We start from the raw sequence: 21,996 nt of genomic DNA, 5'->3' as shown, positions 1-21,996 counted from the left end.
TTCTTTGTTTGGCTTTCTGTTTTTGACGTCAGAGAGAAAAATTAAAAACGCCACTTTAAACAAAAAAGTAGGTTTCAAACCCATTTATTTATTATTTATTTTATTTCTCAAACAATATAGTAGCAATTTTTCGGATTCAAGTTGTTGAAAAGTAATGAATATCTAAATCCCGGGACTAATCCCGGATCCCGGGATTGTGATAACGACATACCGAAAATCTCGGTATCGGATAAAGCCGAAAAATTCACATTATGTATGTATATATACATATAAGTATATTCTCATGTACAAACACCCAAGAGCTTTTGCTTTAATGCGCTCAAAGCGCATTTGCTTGCATTTGCTTTCATTTCCATTTTTTAATAGTTTCTTGAGAATTTCTTTTTTACTCATTTATTCATATTTGACTTTTTTACTTCAAGTCGCACCCCATTTACTTGTAACAAACAAGCAGCAGCAGCCACTTACGCATTTCTACATAAGTATTTTATTTGTCTCCTAAAATTTTAGCGTAGGTACATTGACTATTTTTCTCTCGATATTCCTACGCTGGTTCGGTATGCTGTCTGCACAACGGCATCCAGTTATCATTTGTCGTTAGCGAAAATTGCTCTTACAAACTTATAGAAATTCTACCCCGCGAATTTTTTCTTTGCGGTTTGCCAACCACTTAAACACATAAACATCTGTTTGTAAAGCATCAACGTCTGCTTGAGACACCTGCTTACATTCACTATTTAAGTGCTTGCACAGTTTCTTTGGCCATGATATAAATATGTAGGCACATAAGTATGTACATAAGTATGTATGTATATAGCAGTGATGGGCACCATTTTATTTACTAAAAATTAAGTACTAAGTACTACAATTACTACGTACTAGGTATACAAAATTCGGGATGTACTTACTTACTTTTAATCTGTTTGAAATCTGCACAATTTGCGAATAAACCTAAACGGATTTTTGTATGTCAAAGAGCTCAGGTGTTCGTCTCTCAACATATCGCAGCCAAATGCCTCATACCTATTCTTGCAAAGGCGGCGGGGCAGAAACACAAAAAGTTTTCCACCGTCTCATCCTCGTCAAGGCAGGGTGGGCAAACGAAGTTGTCACAATCAGGTGTTTGTGCCACGTGAAGTGACCAGTCAGCATTCCAACAAGTTCTATGCAGTCCCGTCTGCTCAGTGAGAGCTAGAGAGACCTTCTTAGATTGAAGGCGACATGAGTTTTGTCCAGCTGCAGCTCCTCGAAGGCTCCCAGTCATCGCTGAGCGAAGTATTCGTAGGGCTATAACTGGTTGCGGACCAACTCTGACAAAATGGTCCCGAGTGACCTGGCACCCAGAGTAAACAACAAAGCTCGTTATGTTTTCCAACATAGTTTAGTCGAGACTTGCGTTGCCGAACTAGTCGAAAGGTAGTTAGATGGCTGGGCAATGCCTTAAGTGCAGCTTAGCTGTCACTGCAGACATGTAAACTCCTTCCCCTCCACCTATTTTCGACCACGTAATCCATGGCGTTGAGGATTGCAAATATCTCAGCCGTGAAGACCGAGGCATACTCCCCAAGAGAAAAGTGCAACTTATCCACATTAACTTCGATAAAGACAACAGATTCTGACCCAGAATCAGTTTTGTAGCCATCCGTGAAGATTCGACCATGTGTGAGTCCGGGCTCAGTGCTGGTATTAAACCAGCATTCAGCCTCAGGGAACTCAATATTATAGAATCTCTTCTGTGGAATTGAAAAGACGCAAGTGCTCAGATCTCTGGCGTTTCTTTTAGTCTGCTAGAGAAAGCTCTCCAAAACACACGGCAAATAGTTCTTTGAAGTTTAGCAAGCAGACTTCGCGCGCTATTTATTGAGAGTCTGCTCAACCATACCACTGACGCATAGCTGATTGTGGGTCTGAGGTATAAATCCAAATAATTCCCTTTGTTAACAGGCCCCACGTTTTTCAAAGACCCGTTTACGTTGCCAAAGATTTCCACGATAGTTTTGTTTCCAGAAATACTCCTGGATACTACACTTCGGGAGAAGTCTGAATTTGACTCTTTTAAGTGTGAGCGGAATGCGACCATCGGACCTTCTCCCTCTAGTGAACAGTGCCACACTAGTGTCAATTATATTCAGTATTTACTGCGCTTTCCTGCAAGCAGCCGTTAAAGATGGGCCCGAGACTAGACGGGCCAGATATTCCGCATAAGCTTGGGTGTAGATATTAGAGTCATTAAGAGTGTCAAGAAGATAATGAATTACCAGGCACCAGAGCAAAGGGCAAAGCAAGCACACCACCCTGAGGGCAGCCCTTGTTAACTCCGCACGTCTCATATTGACCTCCTTCTCCCAGAATCCTGATGAAGCGGCGCCAGCATTGAACGAATCCAATTTACAAGTACAGTACCTGTGTTCCATGCCGTAGACCAGAGTGGCACATGCCATCGACACGTTCAAGACTTTGCCATGGATACTGGCAAATCGACGCATTTTGGTCACCATTCTTCTTTTATCATGTAGCGAAGTTCTGCCACAAAAAAAGAAATACATTTTTTTCCAAAGTTATGCAAATTTCACAATTTCTTAGATTTTGCAAGCTTATTTTTAGAATATCTTAAAAACTATTAAAACTTAAGCAATGGTTCTGATCCCGTTTTAAAGGATATATTTATGTGCAAGAAAAAAAAAATGAAAATTTTGAAATTTAAAAAAAACCGTAAGAGCAAAAACTTATAAAATTTTGTGACAAATTTTTTTTTAGCAAAACACATCTAACTGATCTTAAAAGATCGCGAAATTTTCATGGTGTTTTTTAGAAATCAATGTTGAATTTTTTGCAACTCTAAATAAAGCTGTGTTAAACAATTTATATTAAATTTAAACTTTCTTTAATTTAAAGTTTGCAAAAAAAAATTATTTTCAAAGTTAAAAAATATAACATAAAACATCTTCTTGAAAATGTAAGGATGTTTTAAGATCAGTCGGAGGTATTGTATACAAAAATTAAGCCAAAAATTTATAGGATTTTGGTTCCACGACTTTTAAAATTTGAAATTGTGTAATTTTTTTAGTTTTGAATTTTTTTAAGATATGAGTTTTTATTTTTTTTGAAACTCCAAATAAAGATATGTTAAACAATTTAAATTAAATTTAAATTTAGCTTTGATTTAAAGTTTGTAAAAAATTTTACTTTTAAAATTAAAAAAATCATAGCCTAAAAACACCGCTTTGAGAATTCCAGGATCTTTTAAGGTCAGTATAAAAAAATTCAGTTTGGTCTTACGACTTTTTAAAATTTAAAACTGCGTTTAATTTTTTTATTTTCGATTTTTTTTTTTGTAAATATATATTTTATGTCTAGCAACTATAATAATTTCTGAGATTTCAAGAACATAAATTGCAAAATCCCGGAAATTGTGAAATTTTGTGCTTTAAAAAAAATTGTTCTCTGCCCCAGAACTTTGCTACATGATAAAAGAAATATTCTGACCAAAATTCAACTAAATCAAAAATGGCCGACTACAACCATAAATTGATCCATATGTATGTCAAGATAAGAGTAAACAGACAGTTTTAGGTATAATATTTATTTTTATTTATTGTTTCTCAGCCATTTTATTTATTTTTTTTTTATATTATCAAATATTATTTTAATCTCATTATTATTGTATTTGATTGCATTATTGTTGGAAAGAAGCAGCGCTGGTCATTTCCATTTCATAGTTGGCGCGATAAACTTATTAGGGCTGTTCCGAATCTTGTGCATATAATCTACCATTTGCATATTCGTTGCATTTGTAAATTCACAACAATAAAATGCATACGGTTGCCATGGCAGCAAACATAACATTTGCAAATGCAATTCCAACTACAAATCCAAGACCATTTCCACAAGATCGTGAACAACCCTATTGTGTTTATATTTGAAAAAATCCAGCAAATATGAATTTTTTTCATTATTATTTTTCTTTCCTTTTTTACTGATTTCCTTTTACATTGGATTTCGCTACGAAAGCGACGGTTCAATTGTTTGGATTTTAATAGGATATAATTTTTTCAAGTTTTTTTATACACGCAAGTAAGAAATTTTTATTTTGACGGATACATAAGTATGTTTGTATTTTTGCAGTTAGGCGCTTAGTACCTCAATATTATGAAAAACTAAGCTTGAGAGCTTGAGCTTTTCTAATTTTTCGGCTTTATTCTAGTCTTCTTTTTATGCATAAATGGGCAACTTATTCAGCAAAAGGCGGCTACTAAAACACTATAATACCGAGTTCGAGTTATTTATACAAAGTGTTGCATATGGGTCATTCCATACAATATTTACACCTCAATATTTTTTTGGGGTGAAATATATTTTTTTGCATTCTTTATCGAAAAAAGAAGACACCTATTTTTTTCGTCATGCTATTCGAAAATCTCGATAAAAATCCCGAAATTTTGAACTCACTTTATGTATAAACTTTATGTACGCAGGTATGAAAAAAGTCGTAACTTCTTCAGTGTTGGTGTTACCATTGTCAAATTTTTACAGCGTACTTCATAAAGTACAACTATTCAGGTTGAAAAAAAATAAAAATCGAACATGGTATTGTTAATGAAAAATAAAAAAATTTAATTTTTTAATGCAAACTTTTTTTTTATTTTAAACTATCTCACACTCCAATAGAAAGCCGAGAAAATTACGCACAGTTTGATACCTTAACTAACATTCTTTTAACTGCAAACAATTGAAAAAAGATACTTCTCCGTGAGTTCAAAATTTCGGGAATTTTTTTTCGAGATTTTCGAATATGATGACGAAATGAAAAAATAGGTGTCTTCTTTTTTTCGATGAGGAATGTAAAAAAATATGTTTCACCCAAAAAAAAAATTTGGTGCAAATATTGTATGGAATGGCCCATATTTATGTAAGTATATTTTTATAAAGATTTGGACGTGTGTATGTGTAGATTATAGATATGTATACAGGTTGAAGTGCAGGAATAGGGGGATTTTTTTTTTTTAAGATTTCGTAATATAGGATACATATACTTTTATTATTTTTTTAGAAATAAATGTGCAAAGTGGAAAATAAATTTTTTTGACTAATTTCTATACATTTTATATGGGCTTCATATCAAAACTGTGTGTGTTGCTTTAGATTTAATCTATATACACATGTGGTTGTAAAATTTATTTTACTGGACTAATGGTAAAAAAAATAAGCTCGCTCACGGTTATACAATAATGTTGTGTTTTTTTTTACTAAAATTTATTAGCAATGGCGCAGTTTCTTTAAACCAGTGGTGGGCAAACTTGAAGTATTGAAAATAAATCTTTGGACACCACATACATACCCATATACTTATTCATAAAAAATTAAATAGGTTGAAAATGCTTTATAAATCGAAAAGTTTTATGAAAATGTCTATTATAAAGTTCTCTAAACCTATTTTATTTTTTTATGAATAAGGTCATTGGTCTTAAGAGATCCCGAAACACTAGAATAAAAAAGGCTTTCCCCTTTGCTAAATATTCAAGAAAAAAACTGTAATTTTTGCATTTTTATTTTATATTGACAAAATAATTAAGTGCTTCACAATTTTCCAGATTTGTAAAAGATTTCAAGATTTTTCCGAATTATTCGGGATTATTCGTGTGTTACTTTTCTGGATTATTTTAGAAACGTTGGAGGATTTTATCGGGACGTTTTTTTCGGAATTCTTCGTGTTATATTTTTCAGAACTCGCCGGTATTTTTTCGTGACTTTTTTGGATTGTCGGCACTATTTCGGGATTTTCGATACTATGTCCGAACTTCTCTTCGTTTCTTACAATTTGTTATGAGGCTATATTTTTTGTGGAATTCTTCGTGTCTTATTTTTTCTAGATTTCAGAACTCTTGAGGTTATTTTATTCGGGGTAATTCGGACTAATACTTTTTTACATTATTTAGTGAAGCCTAAAATACTAAGTACATTTGTACGCTGTATTTCGTTAGGTAAAACTATATTTAGTACTCGAAAATAAGTAGATACATTTATATACTTAAGTATTAGTAGTACTTGGCAGACTTTTTAAAAGAACTCGGTTTTTAGTGGCATCCTAAGTACTTACATACAAAGAACTTGATTATTTGCTACAACATAAATAACTAAATACATACTTTTAAATTCAGACAATTTGCCCATCACTGCTTTAAACCGAATTTTTTCATCAGCTATTTTTTTCTTTATCAAGTGCAATTTATTCTTAATCGTGCTATAATTGCAATACTACTGTTCGCTAGCACAAAAATGAGTGGAATCCCACACCAAGGTTTTCAAGCTTTCAGCGTTTTATCTAGCTATGAGTTTTATAAGCTGAATTGAGTATTGAAAGGGTGAAAAGCTTTGAAAGCCTGAAAGGCGCTAAGCACCAAACAAACTTACTGTAGAATTCAACTCAAAAATCAAAAAGGCTCTCTCACCAAATACACGCGCAATCATTTTTATATTTGATAGGCAATACAACTATTACATAAAATATGGACATATCTAACCTGACAAGAAAAAGTATGAGCGCGTTCACGTCACAAATTCTGCTTGCTGTTTTAGAATTCTTGAAATCGTCATCTTTTACATATGTATGTATATCCCAAAGTTTTCTCCTTCTACTTTCGCTTCGACGCATTATTTTTATTTTCTCTTTCATCCTTTTGTAAATATTTAAATATGTGTTTACTACATAACTCTCCATTTATGTATATTTTCTGTAGGATATGATTTGTTTATTATTTGTATTACTATTCTTTTATTTCTTCTAACTACTTATTGATGCTGCCTTTTGATAGCTTTAATCAAATAAAAGTAACCAAAGGTATTTTTTTTATAAAGAATACACATAAAAGCCTCATAAAATCTGCACAAAATAACTATTTTTAAGTATTTTTTTTTTTTAATTTTAGCTTAAATATATTTTAATTTATAAAAATATACATACATATGTATTTAAACTATAACCACTTGCCTTTGAAATTTCTTCTCTTCTGCCGCCACTTCATGCGAATCGAAACCCTTATTAAGAACAAATGAAGCATACGTAAAAATCATATAACATTTATTTATGCACATATTTACTTTATTAACTGTATTTTGTAGCTAGATAAATTTATTTTTGGTATAAAATTATAAATGTAGTTAATAGAATATTAATTAAATTCAATGTGTCATCCAATTAATAGCTAAATTATTACAAATAGAAAACAATATTACATATATATGCATAAGTGCTTTATAAAAATGCTTTTGTGATATTTGTGAAAAATATAAATATATTTTTAAATGTTGCTTAAAAAACAAAGAAATTAAATTTATGTTTATTTAGCTTTCGCTTCAAATGTTAAATATCGTTTGGGGAAAAATACCAATTTCAATTGATAAGCAATGGCACTGTTAGAACTACATACATTATCAATATCTTAGTTAAACTAAAATCTGCTAGCTTAAATGAAAATTAAAAAATATCAATCGGGCAGGTTCTGCAATTCACTTCCGAGTGAATTTCAATCCCTGCCAGTGTGAATTCAAAGCGGGTTTGATTGAAATTCACTCGGAAGTGAATTGCAGAACCTGCTTGAATATAAAAAATTGAATACCGTAAAAAATATGGCAAACGTTGTGAAACCAAGACATTTTTTGCGTGCATACAATTTTGCAAAGTCCACAAAATTTCATAAAAAGAAAAAACTAATTCGATTGTTAAACAATTTCTGGCCATGCAGAGGCAGCAAAGCATAACTGCGTAATTTTTCTAAGTAAAAAAGGAAGCTGTGTGCTCTTGTTTTAGTTTGTGTGCAAAGTTCTTTCAATTTGTTTTGCTTTTTTGCCTATCCTTTTGGTTTTGCATAATAAATAAAAACTTAAAACATCTTCAGTCTTTTTTTTAATATTTTTGTATGCAATTAGTGATTTTGTTATTGTTATTGTAGCCGTGATTGTTTTACTTGTTGCTGGCGTGCTACAACAGTTAAATTATTAAGCCCGGCAGCGGGCTTATTAACTTTGCTCCACAAGTAGTACATATATAACTGAGTTCGAAGCTAAATTCTATAATACAGACCGTTTTATTTTTTGTTAGTTATTAATTAATTTTTCAATTATTGCGTTAAGTAGAAAAAAGCAAGTATAGATAAATATACGTGTATTGGTGTATAGTTTATAATTTAGTGACAGTTGTAGTTTGTATGTTATTAATTAATAGTAAAAAAATGTTGGGCTGTGTATGCGTATGTGTAGATATTCGTGGAAATTATCATCGCACGTTATTTTTGCAATTTCGTAAGGAAATACGCGTACTATGCAGAACATTAACAATTTCATCGTGTTGAATTTACGTGTTTTCTTACATTCTTTACAAATTTATTCTTTTTCAAACATTTCGAATTCTTTGTTCACCTTCAATCTGCATTGGTTTTTTCTTGCACTTACTTATCTAATAGTACAGATTATTTGTGTGTAAATAGTACATACTTACATATTTGTTAGTTATTGAGTAAGAAAGTATTGTAATTTTGTTTTAGCGCACAAGTTGTGAAATCAAATTGGAAAAATTTTGATAAATACTAGTATGTATGCAGAATGTGAGTGTAATAGCGTATCAGTTAAGCTTAATTTATATGTAAATGGGATTCTCTTGTCCCGTGAGTAAACGAAACATCGAAGTCGGCATAGTTTTCATTAAGATCTGCGTGAGAAAGTAAGAACATCAACAATTAAATGAAACTAAAAAGCAACCATAATTATTTTGTTTTACCTCGCCCACAGATGTAGCGAGCAGATTGACAATTTTTTCATGCGGCACTGCCACCACACTCTGATTATTGATTTCAATAATGCGGTGCCCGACGCGCACGCCGCCACGCTCTGCAATGCCGCCACGCAGAAGGCTGCAAATCTGTTCGGAAGTAATAAAAATATGTATTTTTTTCATTTGTATAGCACTAAAAACTAGATATGCAACGAACTAAAAAAAAACGAAATCCACTACTCACCACGCCGTTTTGCACACTGAAGCCCAGCTGATATTTTGTATTGGGTCGCTTGATTTTCACCTCGACCACCGGTGGGCACGGCACCACAGTGAATTTTACCGCTGTCTGATTTTTGGCATTGCGTATATAGCTCTGGCATGTCGACAACGGTAATCCTACCAAGCTCATGCCATTTATAGCAATCAACTGATCACCGATATTCAACTGACCGCAACGCGCCGCTGCACCTGCCGACATCAGATTTGCTATCACTACAGTAGGCAGCATTGAGCCCCAGCCGCTTTCCACAATCACTACTCCAAGTATTTCACCTTTCACCTTCGGCACAACCACCTCCTTTTGCAATTCCTTCTTAGCGAATATTTCCAATTCATCGCCGAAGATCTCTTGACTATTAAGCACCTCTTGATAATCCATTTCCTTTACAAAACTATGATCTTCAATGCCATTTGCTTTCAGAAATTCCATGTAGGCCACCTGAAAGGCTTGACCGATTGATTGCGCTATAAATTGCGCTTCATCGCTCTCGAATACATGACAAATCATTTTTGGCGTGCGATTGTGCTTACTACTGCTACCGCCAACACTGCAACCAACGCCATTGACGGTGCCACCGCCGTTGCTGCCGCTACCGTTACCGCTGCTATTCACCGCAGCGCCATTTTCTTGAGCGTCCTTATTACCATTGCCACAGCCATTTGCCACATCTGCGTCCGAGCCACACGAATCAGATGGCACGAACCGTCGCCGAGCCATCAACACAACCAAATCGCCGATGTCGGCTATGTAAGAAATTGTACGCAAAGCATGATCCATCATAATCTCCTTGAGGTCTGTATTGAGCACCATAATCTTCTCGGTTGATATAAATAGATCTACTTCGGTGGAGGGTTGGCTTTCGCCTTCTGGAGCCTATCAAAAAATTAAGAGAAAATACCGTTTGTTTAGAGAAAGAGAAATATGTATGTACATACAAATGTGGCTAATGATAAATTTTACAATCAGTCGATTTTCAAACTGTAAGCACTGAGGAAGAGGAAGGCCTCTTTTGCGTTGGTAATACCAGGTGGAGAAGGATTTGGCTTCACTTGGCATTTCCAAATGGCGTCAGTTGGCACAGAAGAGAAACGGCTGGCGTGTTGTTTTGGACTCGGCCAAAATCGGTTAGGCTGTTACAGCGCCAATAAAGAAGAAGAAGCACTGATTCTAGCAACACTTACCAAAGCCTACAGGGTTACACATTCATATTCGAGCAGCAGTGGGGAACAAAGAATAACATTTAAATTGTATAATAATTTTTGTAGCAAGTACACTTGATCCTCTTTTTACAGCTTTTCTTAGGCACGGCTTTTATTTTTTACTTTTTCAGTTTCTTTATTTGTATTTTTCAGGGGGTTTGCGACTCAATTTCATTTTTATCTCGTCCCCAATGCAAATGAAATGCGATTATTAATACTTTTCTTGAGAAGAATATGGTATTTTGCATGCGTTTTTATTTAATAATTTAATCCCAAGGGATTATTGTATACAAAAAGAGAATCAGTTGTATTTGGTTAGCGACACGTTGGTGTACAAATCTCTTGCAAGTAACAAAATAGTTGTACGGCAATTATGTTTGTAATTACCTTTATGCGCGAAACGGCCTCTTCAGCCTGCATCATCCGCGTGGACTTCGTTGGCTGGCCCTCGCATACCAGCTGTGTTGAGCCTAAATAACGTGCACGAAAGAGGACGCCTTCAATTAGCACTGCAGGATCCAATAGCCCTGGCAAGTAGAAGAAAATGTATTAATTATATAATGAAATTTGAAATTACATACATACATACGATACACAAAACAAAATAATAAATAAGATCAAACAAATCCTTAATCGCATATGTACATATGTATATGTATATACTAATTCATGTACATCGCTAGAGAAGTTGATACTCTATATTATTTTGAAACCAATGCCAACTTAAAACAGGATTTAACGATACAAGTTTGTACATAAAGTACATAAGCATTTACAGCAAAACAAAAAGTAAATAAAAGCAAAAAATAATTCACGCTTAAACTAATGTTCACTAAATTACTTTACATTAGACTTACATTGATGTATGTAAACACGAACATACACACACACACCCATTACGTTGTGCAATTGTATTTTCATTAACGTTTTAGTTTGATTTATTTATTATTATTTAATTTATTTTATTTATTTAATATCGTATCATGTTAGCGTGCAAAGACAATCAAAGAGACAAAGAGACAGACGGCCACAAATAAAGATTATACATATAGACATTGAGAGACAAAGCATATGAATTTTTCACTTAGCTTACCCTCTTTGTTGCGTGTCTTTGCCTTCTTATCGCTGTTCGCTGAATCTTTCAGCGACTTGATGGAGCCAGTTGGACTTTTTGTGTATTGCAACTTTTCGGGTGAGCTGAGCGTAACATCTGCGCTGCCTACAATCTGACACTGTTCGGGCGAACTGGGCGTTAGCGCTGTGCCAATGCCCTGACGAATGGTGGCTGAGGAGAATGCTGGCGGTTTAATACTGACAGAATTTGTGGTGAGCATTGTGATGTCCGATGTACTAGGTGATTGGTCATTGGAATCTGTGCCGACGCCGATACGTGATGTTTTGGGCCAAATTGTCTGTTGAATCAAAGCATGTGCCGTGAAAAAATTAGAACGCAACCTAAAATTAGGCAATGTTCTTTCATGCATACTCACCTTATCGTCAAAGTAACCTTGCTCATCGAGCCGCTGTTGACCCAACAGTCGGTCCGTTTCCAAATCAGTATCGGGCTCCTCCTCGTCCCCTGCGATCGCTCCGCTCGCGCTGCCACCATTGCCACTACAATGCAGATCATGCAGGTTAGCACCAATCCGATTGGTTGTCAATGAAGCGCTAGTTGGCGAAGTTTTACGTGGCACCCACACTGGTGATTCCGGGTCGGGCGGTAATACCTCATCACAAAATTTTAATTTTTCTGGCTGTGTTTTGGCACGTTGTAGCGCCGAACGTATCTCCTTCATTGCTTCTTGTATATCTGCCGACTCGCGTTGCTGTTTCGCACGCACACACTGCCGATATGCTGCAGGTGCTGGTGGCGGTGGTGGAGATTGCTTTGTAGCTGTAAAGATTAAATATATATAAATACGAAATGATTCAAAACGTACAACAATGATGAAAACAAAGCATTAGTATTTTTAGCCACTTTGATAGATTTTGTTTGGCATGCTTACTCATCGTGGTTGCGTAGACGGCATCATAATTGGAATTGTTGTGACCGAGCTCATTCGATGCGTTCGAACAGACAGCGGCATTATTGCTACAGCAGCCACCATCATTTTGCATTAGTTCATCACTGCGGAGCTGAAATTCTGACTGGCGCTGGTGGTGCTGCTGAATCGTTTGATCAGGAACTTCAATTAAATCGTTTATTAAATTGCTGTCCATCGTTACAGCGTTCACAATGCTGTTTGAAATGCAACTGTCATGGCACTCGAGCGACAAGCTCGCATTGTACTCATTATTTTGCAGCATTGTTGGAGGAGTATGCGGTTGCTGTAGCTGATATTGGCGTGTTTGAGTCTGGATCGTCAGAGCCACTTGTGCTTGACCATTTTCTGCGCAGTTGCTTTCCACTGTTTGTTTTTCACTCTCAACGGTGGTATTTACATTATTTTCCGTATCCGATGCATGGCCGCTAGATAGGCCATCCTCCAGTACTGGCATACTGGTGTATAATTTACCATAGTCAGTGGGACAATTTATGTCATTTGACAAGCTGTCCAGATCACCGCAATTCGAATCGTAATCAGTAGTCTCTGGGGATAGTGTGAAATTGCGAGAATGGTGGCGCAAATTTGCTTCTAATTCGGTGTCAGCCAAATCGCCACTACTGCGACTATTCGAATCTATGTACAACTCGATATCATTGTTTTCATTGTAAACAGACTCACAGGGCTGGCGAAACAGAGAAGGTGAATTAGTTAAACAGAATTATTATTGATATAAATAAGCTCTGCGACGAGAAAAGTATGTTTATGTAAGTCAAAAGTGTTATCGCATAGTTAATTACAGGGTGAGAAAGATTTAATTAAAACTGCAATGCTATTACAATAAATAAATAAATAAATAAACTGACATACAGTTGCCCACGAAACGATAGGAGTGTGATGTTTTGACAATATTTCTTTTGTTCATTTAATGCATGATAACAACAATAATAATTTAATGATTGTTATTTTATTATAAAATTATTTACAAAAATTCTGTTGAAAATTTGTCGAATTTTTATTAAAAAAAAAAATAATAAACATTAAAGAAATAAAAGAGAAATGTTCAAAACTGGTCAAAATATCCCACTCCCATTATTTTGTACAACTGTATATACAAACTCTCGAATGCAAACAATTTTTACAACGTAGACAATTTTTGCTTTTCTACAAAACTTTTTGCAAGCCCCCTCCCCGCCCCCCTTTTCTTGTCGATAATGTTATACTTCAAATGTTGATAGAGTGACAGTCCTTGGCCGGCCGGTTACGTTGAACCTACTGGCTGCAGAAGGGCTTTACACTTATGTATTTCATACAGTTTTCACTTAAAAATAATAAAAATAATATGGGACCGGATTAATGAAAACAGATGTTCTGTATTTTCTTATCTAAAACATGGTCACCACAGGTATGAAGTTGCTTAAGCAATAAAAATACGCGTATGTGTTATTTATATTACCCAACTACTCAACTATACTCACTTGTTTGCGTGGCGACCGATGCACCATATTCAACTCATCTTTGGGTATTCTGGCTAAGCGTTGTCCAATATATGCTTGCTCTATGTGTTTTCCTTCTTCGCGCTCACGTTCACGCTCACGTTCATACTCCAAATGAGTATCCTAATGGATAAAAAAAACAAAACGAAAATCTAATTCACCCCGCAGCAAAAAATAATTCACACCAAACGTACACAACTTCCCACATCGTCGCCGCTTTCAGTATAGTCAGTAAAGCGCTTTTCATCTTCTGAATTTGCTTTAAAAAAATCTTCCAATACTTTACGCGTCTCAGAGCACTCGTACAAGTAATCAAAAGCAGGCGTTTTTACTTGGCCACCATCAACTGCGGCCGCGTGTACGCTTCCATCGTCGATATCAATCAAATTGCCAATTAACTTATTATCATGACAGTCATTAGTGCCAGCACCAGCAACGCTTGTTGCCACTAACGATGGTGTGTTTGCATAATACTGTGTTTGTTGTAAGCTAAGTTGGCCATAGTGTGTAGAACGTGTATTGAAATCTTGTTGCATTAGCTGTTGCTGCATTGTCGAGTATTGTTGTGGCTGATTTTGTGCGCCTGCAATGGGTGATACACGCTGTGGAAAGCCTGGTGGGCGCTTGGAAAATATGCTAGCATTCGCTTGCTTCATATTACCGTGCGGTTGATTGCCAAAGCGACGTGGTGAGCCTTCATACTCAGCTATTGGTAGCTGGCCAATCATCTTAGTTACTTTTAAGACATCTTCGTTGTTGTGTTGATGATGTACTGACGTAAAGGATTCGTTCGTGTTTTTTGGAACTGGGATTCCGCTTAGCACAGCGTTGGAAATGTTGGCCGCGTTTGCCTTATTCATCCAATTTGTGTCAATATCATCGAAAACGACTATTTCTCCGTCGCGCAAACACTGCACTCCAGCTTTGCCAACGTCTGTGGGGGATCCACCTGGGCTCGCGAGACCCTGCAAATGAATGAAATATAGAGAATCTTTTATTTATACATTTTGAATAATTGTATTTACCTGCGGCATTACGTTTTGCTGTTCGAATTGGCTTCCGGGACTACGTCCTACTCTAATCTGATGATGCTGCCGATGTTGATGATGGTGCAACGCGTACTGCACATCTGTATTTAAATCAGGCGAATTCAGCACAGTGCTTGCGGGTGTAACGTTGGGACTGCGCGTGCGCATTTCCCATACGTAGCGCTCTTGCGGTTTTTCACAGTGTTTACCTACAGACGTGGCGGGCGGTGCATTCATTTCGCTATTCAAATTCAAATTGTAATCATTGCCAACATCTGTTGCAAGACCGCCACTACCAATACCACCTACGCTGCCGACAACAGAATGCATTGTGCTACTGGTTGAGGGGGTGTTTGGATTGTTGGCGGTCGCAATTGTACTCGATATACGGGTTGTAGATGGCAACCCCATTGTGACGGCATTTTGAGGCATATGGAATATGACGCGTCCATTGTTAGACGTCTCCAATTCACTGCTATCAGAGTTCATTGTCTGTCTGGGTTGTTGTTGCCACTGGGATGTTCTTGTTGCAACTGTTTGTTTTCGAACGTTAGCTTTTATCTTTCCTGTTTTTGTGATTTAGGTAGTTGGTTTTCAATTGTCTCTATCGTCTGTCGACTGTTTGCTCAACGCTAAGAATTGTTCATGGATCCTTACCCAACTCACTCTACTGAGGATATTGGTTGTTTAAACGAGGTTGACAAATGTTGTATTGGAACGGAAAAATCTGTTTTATTGTCCTTGTAATCTTTTTCAATTAACTCGCTCTGTTTGCAGTGGTGCTTTGCTGTTTTTTCATTCTTTTTTCCAAACAAAATCCAATTAACAGCGGAGGCATAACGGCGTTTGGTTTTCATCTAATGCATTCCTAGAATAAAGAACGATACCTAACATACTTTCTTTGTTTTTTTAAGTTCATTGACATGCAATGGTGACATCATCACGGTGACTGCATGCCACTGTTACTAATCATGAACATCTTTAATTTCCAAGCTGAATATTTTTTTTTTTGTTCGACTGATGACCTCTTGTATACATATATATATTTTTATAAGTAAATATAGTTTTTACATACATATACTAAAATTGTATTCCAATGTACATACATACATATGTAGGCACATTGCCAAACACAAAGAGACTTCCTTCGTGAGGTTTGTATGACGCGATGGCAAGCGGCCAGCAGTAATGGGCAGCGCAGCTACCACTCTGAACTGGCACATCTGCTACTACAAAACTCGTATTTATGCACTTGGCCTCTAAAATTTCAAAGAGGCAAAACTTTTATAATCAAATGTCTACCCCAAAGAACCACTTCGATAGAAGGCTTTACAAACACTAATATACATAGAGGCAACTATCGTGCCAACAGCTAGCATTCACAGCATCCCAACCCCAAATGCATAAAACCACGCATCAGCTACGACGCTGCGCAAAGCTTCGTCTATGTTTTACGAATGTAATAGCGCAATTGTGCTAGTTTGTTCTAGGTGGGTGGCAGAAAGGTTGCCTGGTGTGCCCAACACCCACTTCACAACCTGCTAGACGGTTTCAAGTATATGATTTGTCAAAAGTGTGGCGAGTGCCACCAGGGAGATCTGTTTGCTGCTCTGCTGGCGTTGCACAGTCATCAAAGGCTTGTCTACGCGCATTGATCCGCTCCACACGTTTCCCCATCGTATCGAATTTCATTCATTGATTATTATAATGTAAATGCATTTTAAGAAACTTGACCTTTTTCGGTGTTTCCTTTGCTTAAATTTAATGCAAAAAATCAATAAATGAAAAACGTCTGCTGAACTCCGAGCACGTAATCACCTCCGCAGCTTGCTCACCAATAACACATTAACTAATTAGTGATTTTATATGAAACTACAGTTTTAATTTGTTTACACACAAACATTACCTGCGGACTAATTTTTAGCCGCTATTTACCATCATTATTATTTTTACTGAACCACTTTATTGCACTTTGAAACTTCACTGCAGTTGCTTGCAGTCAATTTTTCAACAAACCTCGTCAATGACACAAATAAGGGTTAAACGAATGTGCCTCCAAAACAACATTGATGATGTCAGAACGAATGTCAGAACAGAGATAGATCACAAAACTTCCACTGGAAGCACTACCGGACGTCACTGGAATGCACTACCGGAAGTATAGGGTGATAAACACTGGTTTCACCCTGTTGCATTTGGTCCCAACCGATATTTGGTCCCATATAATAGTTGCGTTTTTTTTACTAATTTCCAGTAAAATCCAGTAAAAGTTTTTACGAATTTTCATGTTTTGGCGTTTTCGTTCGTACGCAAAAACTTGCAAAGTAGGGGAAATTGAGAGAGCGAAAGTTGTAAGTTTTTACTGGATTTTACTGGATAAATTTTTACTTGTAAGAATTTGCCAGTACGAAAAACAGCTGATCGCAGGTTGCTGGATGAAATTTTAACTAATAAGGAAACTGTTTGTGGCTTTTTATTGTGGAAATTCACAAAATAAACATATTTAAATATAAAATATATTGTTTTATTAGGAATATGCTGCGAATAAACAACCAATTTATCAGCTGTTCATGAAACTTGCAAATTATTACTGGAAAAGCGTTCACGTACCTTTTTGTAAATTTTTTCTATGAGAGCGAATTCTTAGAAATAAAGTTACTGGAGAGTTGTTGGCAAGTTACTGGATAATTTGTAAAAAAACACAACTAATATCCCATTCCTTGTAACTGTAATTCCCATTTCCAATTAATTAATTAAACGAAAAAGCAAGCAAGCACCTTTTGCACATATTTACATTACAATCGTTCCTTAAATCGTTTAAATCGTTCTTTGGTGATTCGTCTGAATCGTGAATCGTTCTTGAGAACTCGTTCGAAATTTTTGTAAACAAAAGTGTGATTATATTACGTAATTACGTGAATTATATAGCTTTATAAAAATGAGCCGTGTAAAAAACTGCATTAACGAAAATAGCGAGAGGCGGCTTTTTTCGTTCCCCAAGGACGCAAGTGAGGTGGCCAAATGGAGGGAGAATCTCCGCATAAAGGATAAATGCACCGGAAATCTCTGGAAGCACAACCGGAAGTATAGGGTGTTTTTGTCATGTAAATTCAGGCAAAGAACGTAAAAGGTTGTTTACAAGATCACGTAAGAACGCGGCGTTGTATTTGTAACTGGTTTTGAGAAAAAAGTTTGCGAAAGCGGGTTCGTCGGCTGAGCGTTTGTTTACATCACAAGCACCACTATTTTACACTTTTATTCAAGTAAAGAAGAGTTAATTCAACATGACAACACATTTTAAAGCATTTTGTTGCATCATTTTACCTAAATTGTGCGTTTAAAGTGGCTGACAATAATTTTGGCTAATTTTGGTTTTCGTTGTTTTCTTTGCTTTGTTTACTTTTCGCTCGTTTTCCAGTGAAACAAGATGGCGTAGAACCCGCTAAAAAAATCGTCTTTTTTCACTCTCTTGTTCTTACGTGATCTTGTGTCTTTCGTTCATGAATGCTAAATAAAATAAAATAAATTCCTGCTGGCAATATCAGTGTTGACACAAAAAAAAATACCAAATTCTTCAAAAACAAACGAAAAATCCTCAAAATACGAACAAATTACTAAAAATTTTCTTATTACAGATTTGAGTATCTATTGTGTACTGCTACTATTTAGAGGTACGTAGTATAAAAATTAATTACATTCTCCAATTCAATTCGTATATTTGTTCTTGCGGTTCAAACCAAGTATCACTGTTATTTTGTATGCCTTGGTTTGTGTATAATATTGCTATACCAGTGCTCAATCTGGTCCTCAAGTCAGTCCTACACATTTTTAAACAACTAAATATACGTTCTACTGAAGCATTAGAAAAGGGCTTTATTAATAATGCAGATATATATATTTTTTCTAATTGGGAAACTTACATATATGAACCTGAAGAATCTTTTAATTCAAATCTTTTTTCCTATAATTTTCTGGATCTAATGAAGAATCAATATAAATACCTTTATGATCGAACAATGCGTGTTTTCTCCATTCGTTATCGAGATTTTGCAAGTTCAAAATAAGTTGAAAATACAACGATGGAATGAAAAAAATTATCGATAATATTTTGAATATTAAGCAACAAATGCAGATGTGCTTAGGAACGAAAAACACCACACACGCGGCTTGACAAACCAAGGGAAATATTCCTTTCCTTAAAGCTATTTATGTTGTGTATGGGGGTGTTTGATGGTTTGACAAGCCGTGTGAGGAAAATGTGAACAAAATCAAAATTTTTTGACTTTCTGGCCGCCATGTTGACACTTGATCAAACCGCTTACGTTGTGTATTATAAAATCGCCTCATTCGCATGGGGACGTGAGAGAGAAAAATCGAAGAAACCCAAACCCGTTTAAATTGCGAACCGCAAGAAAAATTAAATTATTTGTTTGAACGAGTCATGTTTGCATGGTATATGGCTAAATGGGAAAAGTAGATTTGAAGAATGTTTGAAAAGCCACTTGTGTGGTGTATTTAGCCCTTTATTCAACTTCGGAAAGCTTTTTGTTCAAAAATTTTCGGAGTGATTTAACAACTCTCTTGTGTAAAACATGACTGCATTTGTTATCTGCAAATATATCGAGAGAAAAAACCCTCAAAATAGAAATCCTCAACAAATACTCAAGCGCGCCCGAAATTCACGTTTTGAGGAATTACCTGAAAAGTTTCAACACTGCGCAATATACTACAGACATCTACAAAGTTTGCTAAATAAATCACACAAGCTGCTGATTAAACCTACTTTAGTATTTTTCCATACACTTATTTGTAGATGAAAAATAAATTTATTATGATTTATTATTGCGGGTAAAGTATCGATGACTTCGATATATCGACCTTGGAATATCGATTCAAAAAATCGATTATCGTGCCATGAAATATCGATATTCTGAAGAATCGATACGATATCGAACATTCTTAGCTGCCGGTTTTGTCAAAAATGACAGCAAACGAAGCACATAAACAGCTGAGCTACACCACAGCCACATTTCCTCAAAGTCTTTAGATTGCAATTGTAGAAAATTTTCGATAGGTTTTAGTTATTTTTATTAATTAAAATATGGCGGCAGAAGGTGTAGTAATAGATCCAGCTGAACGTCTTAAGTTGGGACCACGTGAAGGAGTCACATATCCTTTGGTTGTGCAATATTGTGGCAACTGCACAATGCCACTTGAAGTAAGGACCAGAACGTTGTGAAAGCCCTATTAAAACGTGTAATATATTTTATTTTTACGCTATAGTACTGTGAATATTACCCGGAATATGAGAAATGCAGAGCTTGGCTAGAAAAGCATCTTCCTAGTGAATTTGAACAAATGAAAATCAAGGATGAAGCAGCTGCGGCTGATGGCACAGATGATGATAAGAAACGACAAAAAAGAGGGGGCAAAGGAATGATGAAGATTAATAAAAAGAAGGAAGATGTTCCTAAAAAGATCACCGTTTCAAGAGCTCCGCGTGGCAAAAAGAAGTCGGTAACAGTAGTTACCGGGCTGAACACTTTCGGTAGGTTAACTTAAACTATATGAGAAATTTAAAAATGAGCACTTATAAATTTGATAAACAAGCTTTATTTCTTTTTATAACTTCCTTTAGACATAGACCTTAAAGTTGCTGCAAAGTTCTTTGGCACAAAATTTGCTTGTGGATCATCTGTTACAGGCGATGATGAAATTGTTATCCAGGGTGATGTGAAAGATGATCTATTCGATGTCATACCAGAAAAGTGGCCAGAGATTGATGAGGATTACATCGATGACTTGGGCGATCAGAAGCGTTAGAGACGATGCTTGGACTGCGTCAAATGCATTTCCAATAAATAAAAATAACTGCACAGAATTTGTAGAAAAAAATACAAATTGTTTATTTTCAACTATTTTCAGAGGGTATGTTAGGAAAGTATTTAGTGACTGTTTGTAGAAGTTCGTTGACTTGCTCTTCGGTTAAACGTTCTTCACTGTCTTCGATTAGCTAAAATATATACAAAGGGAACAGTTTTAAGATAATACATACATAAACCATTAGTGTAGCAAATTTGAAAGTGAGGAAATTTATTACCAATTGAATGTGTAATGCACTAGTGGGTGGATCATTGACCATCATCAGGCACTCTGTGGTGGTCAGTTTACAGCTTAGGTGTCTCGCTTCAGTCAGGAAACTATGAATTGTCTCACGGGATTGCTGTTTGCATGGCGAGTCTTCAAGATACTGCAATGTCTATCAAAACAAGTTGAATCAAACACATATTGTTTTTTTTTTTTTCTAAACCAAAGGAATACCTCATACGTTATGGTAGCTAAATTCCGCAACCCGTATTTCTTCTTGGTGTCCTTAAGAGTTTTCAGAGATTCCATTACCTCGTAGTTCGAGATCACTGAATAGCATGGGTTTACACTGATGATAATACAAGGTCCATTTTACAATCTTATAGTTTATTCCAGGAATACAGTACTCACATTTCCATTGTAATAAATTATAGATCCTGGCTCGTGTTTTGGTTTATTTCCCTTTTGGCTACAAACGTTTACTTTTGTTAATTTAAATATCGTAATATACGATCTCTTTTACATATGATTCAGGGTTGCATTTAGGGCTGTGCTGTTTCCAATTAGAATAACAGCTTGTGAAATGGAACAAAATTTACCGGTTACAATTTTTTTTTTTACCGGCGCAGAAAAGACCTGTTAATAAAAAAAATCGAGAAAAGTTTGCTTATTTGTACAACGATTTTGGTGTGGGGCGGAAGGGGGTGGCCCCCGGAACCCCCCTTAAACGAAAGAGGATGGACACCGCTTTATGAAAAGTGTATGATTCTAGAAGAGTTAGTTAGATCTATTTCCATTTTTCTGGCGACAGATAAGGTCCTTCCTCTTCTTTTATGCCAAACTCATACAAATTCATGATGTCGCTGCCGCGTTCAAAGAAATCATGCCGCCATCGACAAAGCGTTTAGATAATGAAGATGACAAATTGGAAGCAGTGGTACGTAGCTCGCCGCTTCCAATGCGTTCAGAACTTATCGCTGGAAAAATAGAAATAGATCTAATCTGGCCACAACCACAGTCGTCGCGTAGCCCTGTCGTCGCCAAAATAATTATCTACATAAGAGTACGTGTTAGACTGCTTTTACACAGTT

General features: G+C 35.9%; 3 protein-coding genes across 6 annotated transcripts; 1 reads left to right on the top strand and 2 right to left on the bottom strand.

The window, feature by feature from the left end:
• Positions 1–7,360: 7,360 nt before the first annotated feature.
• On the bottom strand, positions 7,361–16,845 carry LOC118752275. Of its 3 annotated transcripts, none has more exons than XM_036487143.1 (12): positions 15,925–16,845; positions 14,816–15,686; positions 13,985–14,755; positions 13,773–13,913; positions 12,256–12,979; positions 11,740–12,143; positions 11,343–11,661; positions 10,637–10,776; positions 10,232–10,237; positions 9,012–9,923; positions 8,774–8,914; positions 7,361–8,704 (listed from the first exon to the last, which is right to left on the bottom strand). In XM_036487143.1, exons 2-12 carry the CDS (start codon positions 15,305–15,307, stop codon positions 8,633–8,635), a joined length of 4,122 nt encoding a protein of 1,373 aa, XP_036343036.1. In that variant the 5' UTR covers positions 15,308–15,686; positions 15,925–16,845; the 3' UTR covers positions 7,361–8,632. The 3 variants fall into 3 exon arrangements, with proteins under 3 accessions (XP_036343036.1, XP_036343037.1, XP_036343035.1); XM_036487144.1 differs by having other exon boundaries at positions 14,816–15,705; positions 16,725–16,845; XM_036487142.1 differs by having other exon boundaries at positions 16,725–16,845.
• A 2,927-nt stretch (positions 16,846–19,772) lies between these two features.
• LOC118752276 (density-regulated protein homolog) lies at positions 19,773–20,699 on the top strand. Its single transcript, XM_036487145.1, has 3 exons — positions 19,773–20,036; positions 20,102–20,366; positions 20,457–20,699. The coding sequence occupies exons 1-3, from the start codon at positions 19,920–19,922 to the stop codon at positions 20,639–20,641; spliced, it is 567 nt and encodes a 188-aa protein (XP_036343038.1). The 5' UTR covers positions 19,773–19,919; the 3' UTR covers positions 20,642–20,699.
• Positions 20,687–21,432, bottom strand: LOC118752277 (DNA-directed RNA polymerase III subunit RPC9-like). Of its 2 annotated transcripts, none has more exons than XM_036487147.1 (4): positions 21,317–21,432; positions 21,140–21,234; positions 20,919–21,077; positions 20,687–20,831 (listed from the first exon to the last, which is right to left on the bottom strand). In XM_036487147.1, exons 2-4 carry the CDS (start codon positions 21,212–21,214, stop codon positions 20,730–20,732), a joined length of 336 nt encoding a protein of 111 aa, XP_036343040.1. In that variant the 5' UTR covers positions 21,215–21,234; positions 21,317–21,432; the 3' UTR covers positions 20,687–20,729. The 2 variants fall into 2 exon arrangements, with proteins under 2 accessions (XP_036343040.1, XP_036343039.1); XM_036487146.1 differs by having other exon boundaries at positions 21,140–21,254; positions 21,317–21,429.
• Between the last annotated feature and the right edge of the window lie 564 nt (positions 21,433–21,996).

Source organism: Rhagoletis pomonella, unplaced genomic scaffold, assembly GCF_013731165.1.
Source record: "Rhagoletis pomonella isolate Grant_MI unplaced genomic scaffold, Rhpom_1.0 Rhpom_scaffold_01361, whole genome shotgun sequence".
In the NCBI taxonomy this organism is placed as follows: Eukaryota; Metazoa; Arthropoda; class Insecta; order Diptera; family Tephritidae; genus Rhagoletis; species Rhagoletis pomonella.
The sequence above is the reverse complement of the archived record's forward strand: the minus strand, read 5'-3'. Positions and strand labels throughout refer to the sequence as shown.

What these genes read in the sequence shown, in the direction of transcription:
- LOC118752275 (XM_036487143.1), bottom strand. Translation starts at nt 15,307, where the DNA reads ATGAACTCTGATAGCAGTGAATTGGAGACGTCTAACAATGGACGCGTC. An exon ending in ATCGGTCGCCACGCAAACAA is followed by an intron (nt 12,980 to 13,772) that starts GTGAGTATAGTT and finishes CTGTTTCGCCAG; the next exon opens with CCCTGTGAGTCTGTTTACAA. An exon ending in AAGGTTACTTTGACGATAAG is followed by an intron (nt 11,662 to 11,739) that starts GTGAGTATGCAT and finishes TTGATTCAACAG; the next exon opens with ACAATTTGGCCCAAAACATC.
- LOC118752276 (XM_036487145.1), top strand. Translation starts at nt 19,920, where the DNA reads ATGGCGGCAGAAGGTGTAGTAATAGATCCAGCTGAACGTCTTAAGTTG. An exon ending in ACTGCACAATGCCACTTGAA is followed by an intron (nt 20,037 to 20,101) that starts GTAAGGACCAGA and finishes TTTACGCTATAG; the next exon opens with TACTGTGAATATTACCCGGA. An exon ending in TACCGGGCTGAACACTTTCG is followed by an intron (nt 20,367 to 20,456) that starts GTAGGTTAACTT and finishes AACTTCCTTTAG; the next exon opens with ACATAGACCTTAAAGTTGCT.
- LOC118752277 (XM_036487146.1), bottom strand. An exon ending in TAGCTACCATAACGTATGAG is followed by an intron (nt 21,078 to 21,139) that starts GTATTCCTTTGG and finishes TTGTTTTGATAG; the next exon opens with ACATTGCAGTATCTTGAAGA. An exon ending in GTGCATTACACATTCAATTG is followed by an intron (nt 20,832 to 20,918) that starts GTAATAAATTTC and finishes TATATATTTTAG; the next exon opens with CTAATCGAAGACAGTGAAGA.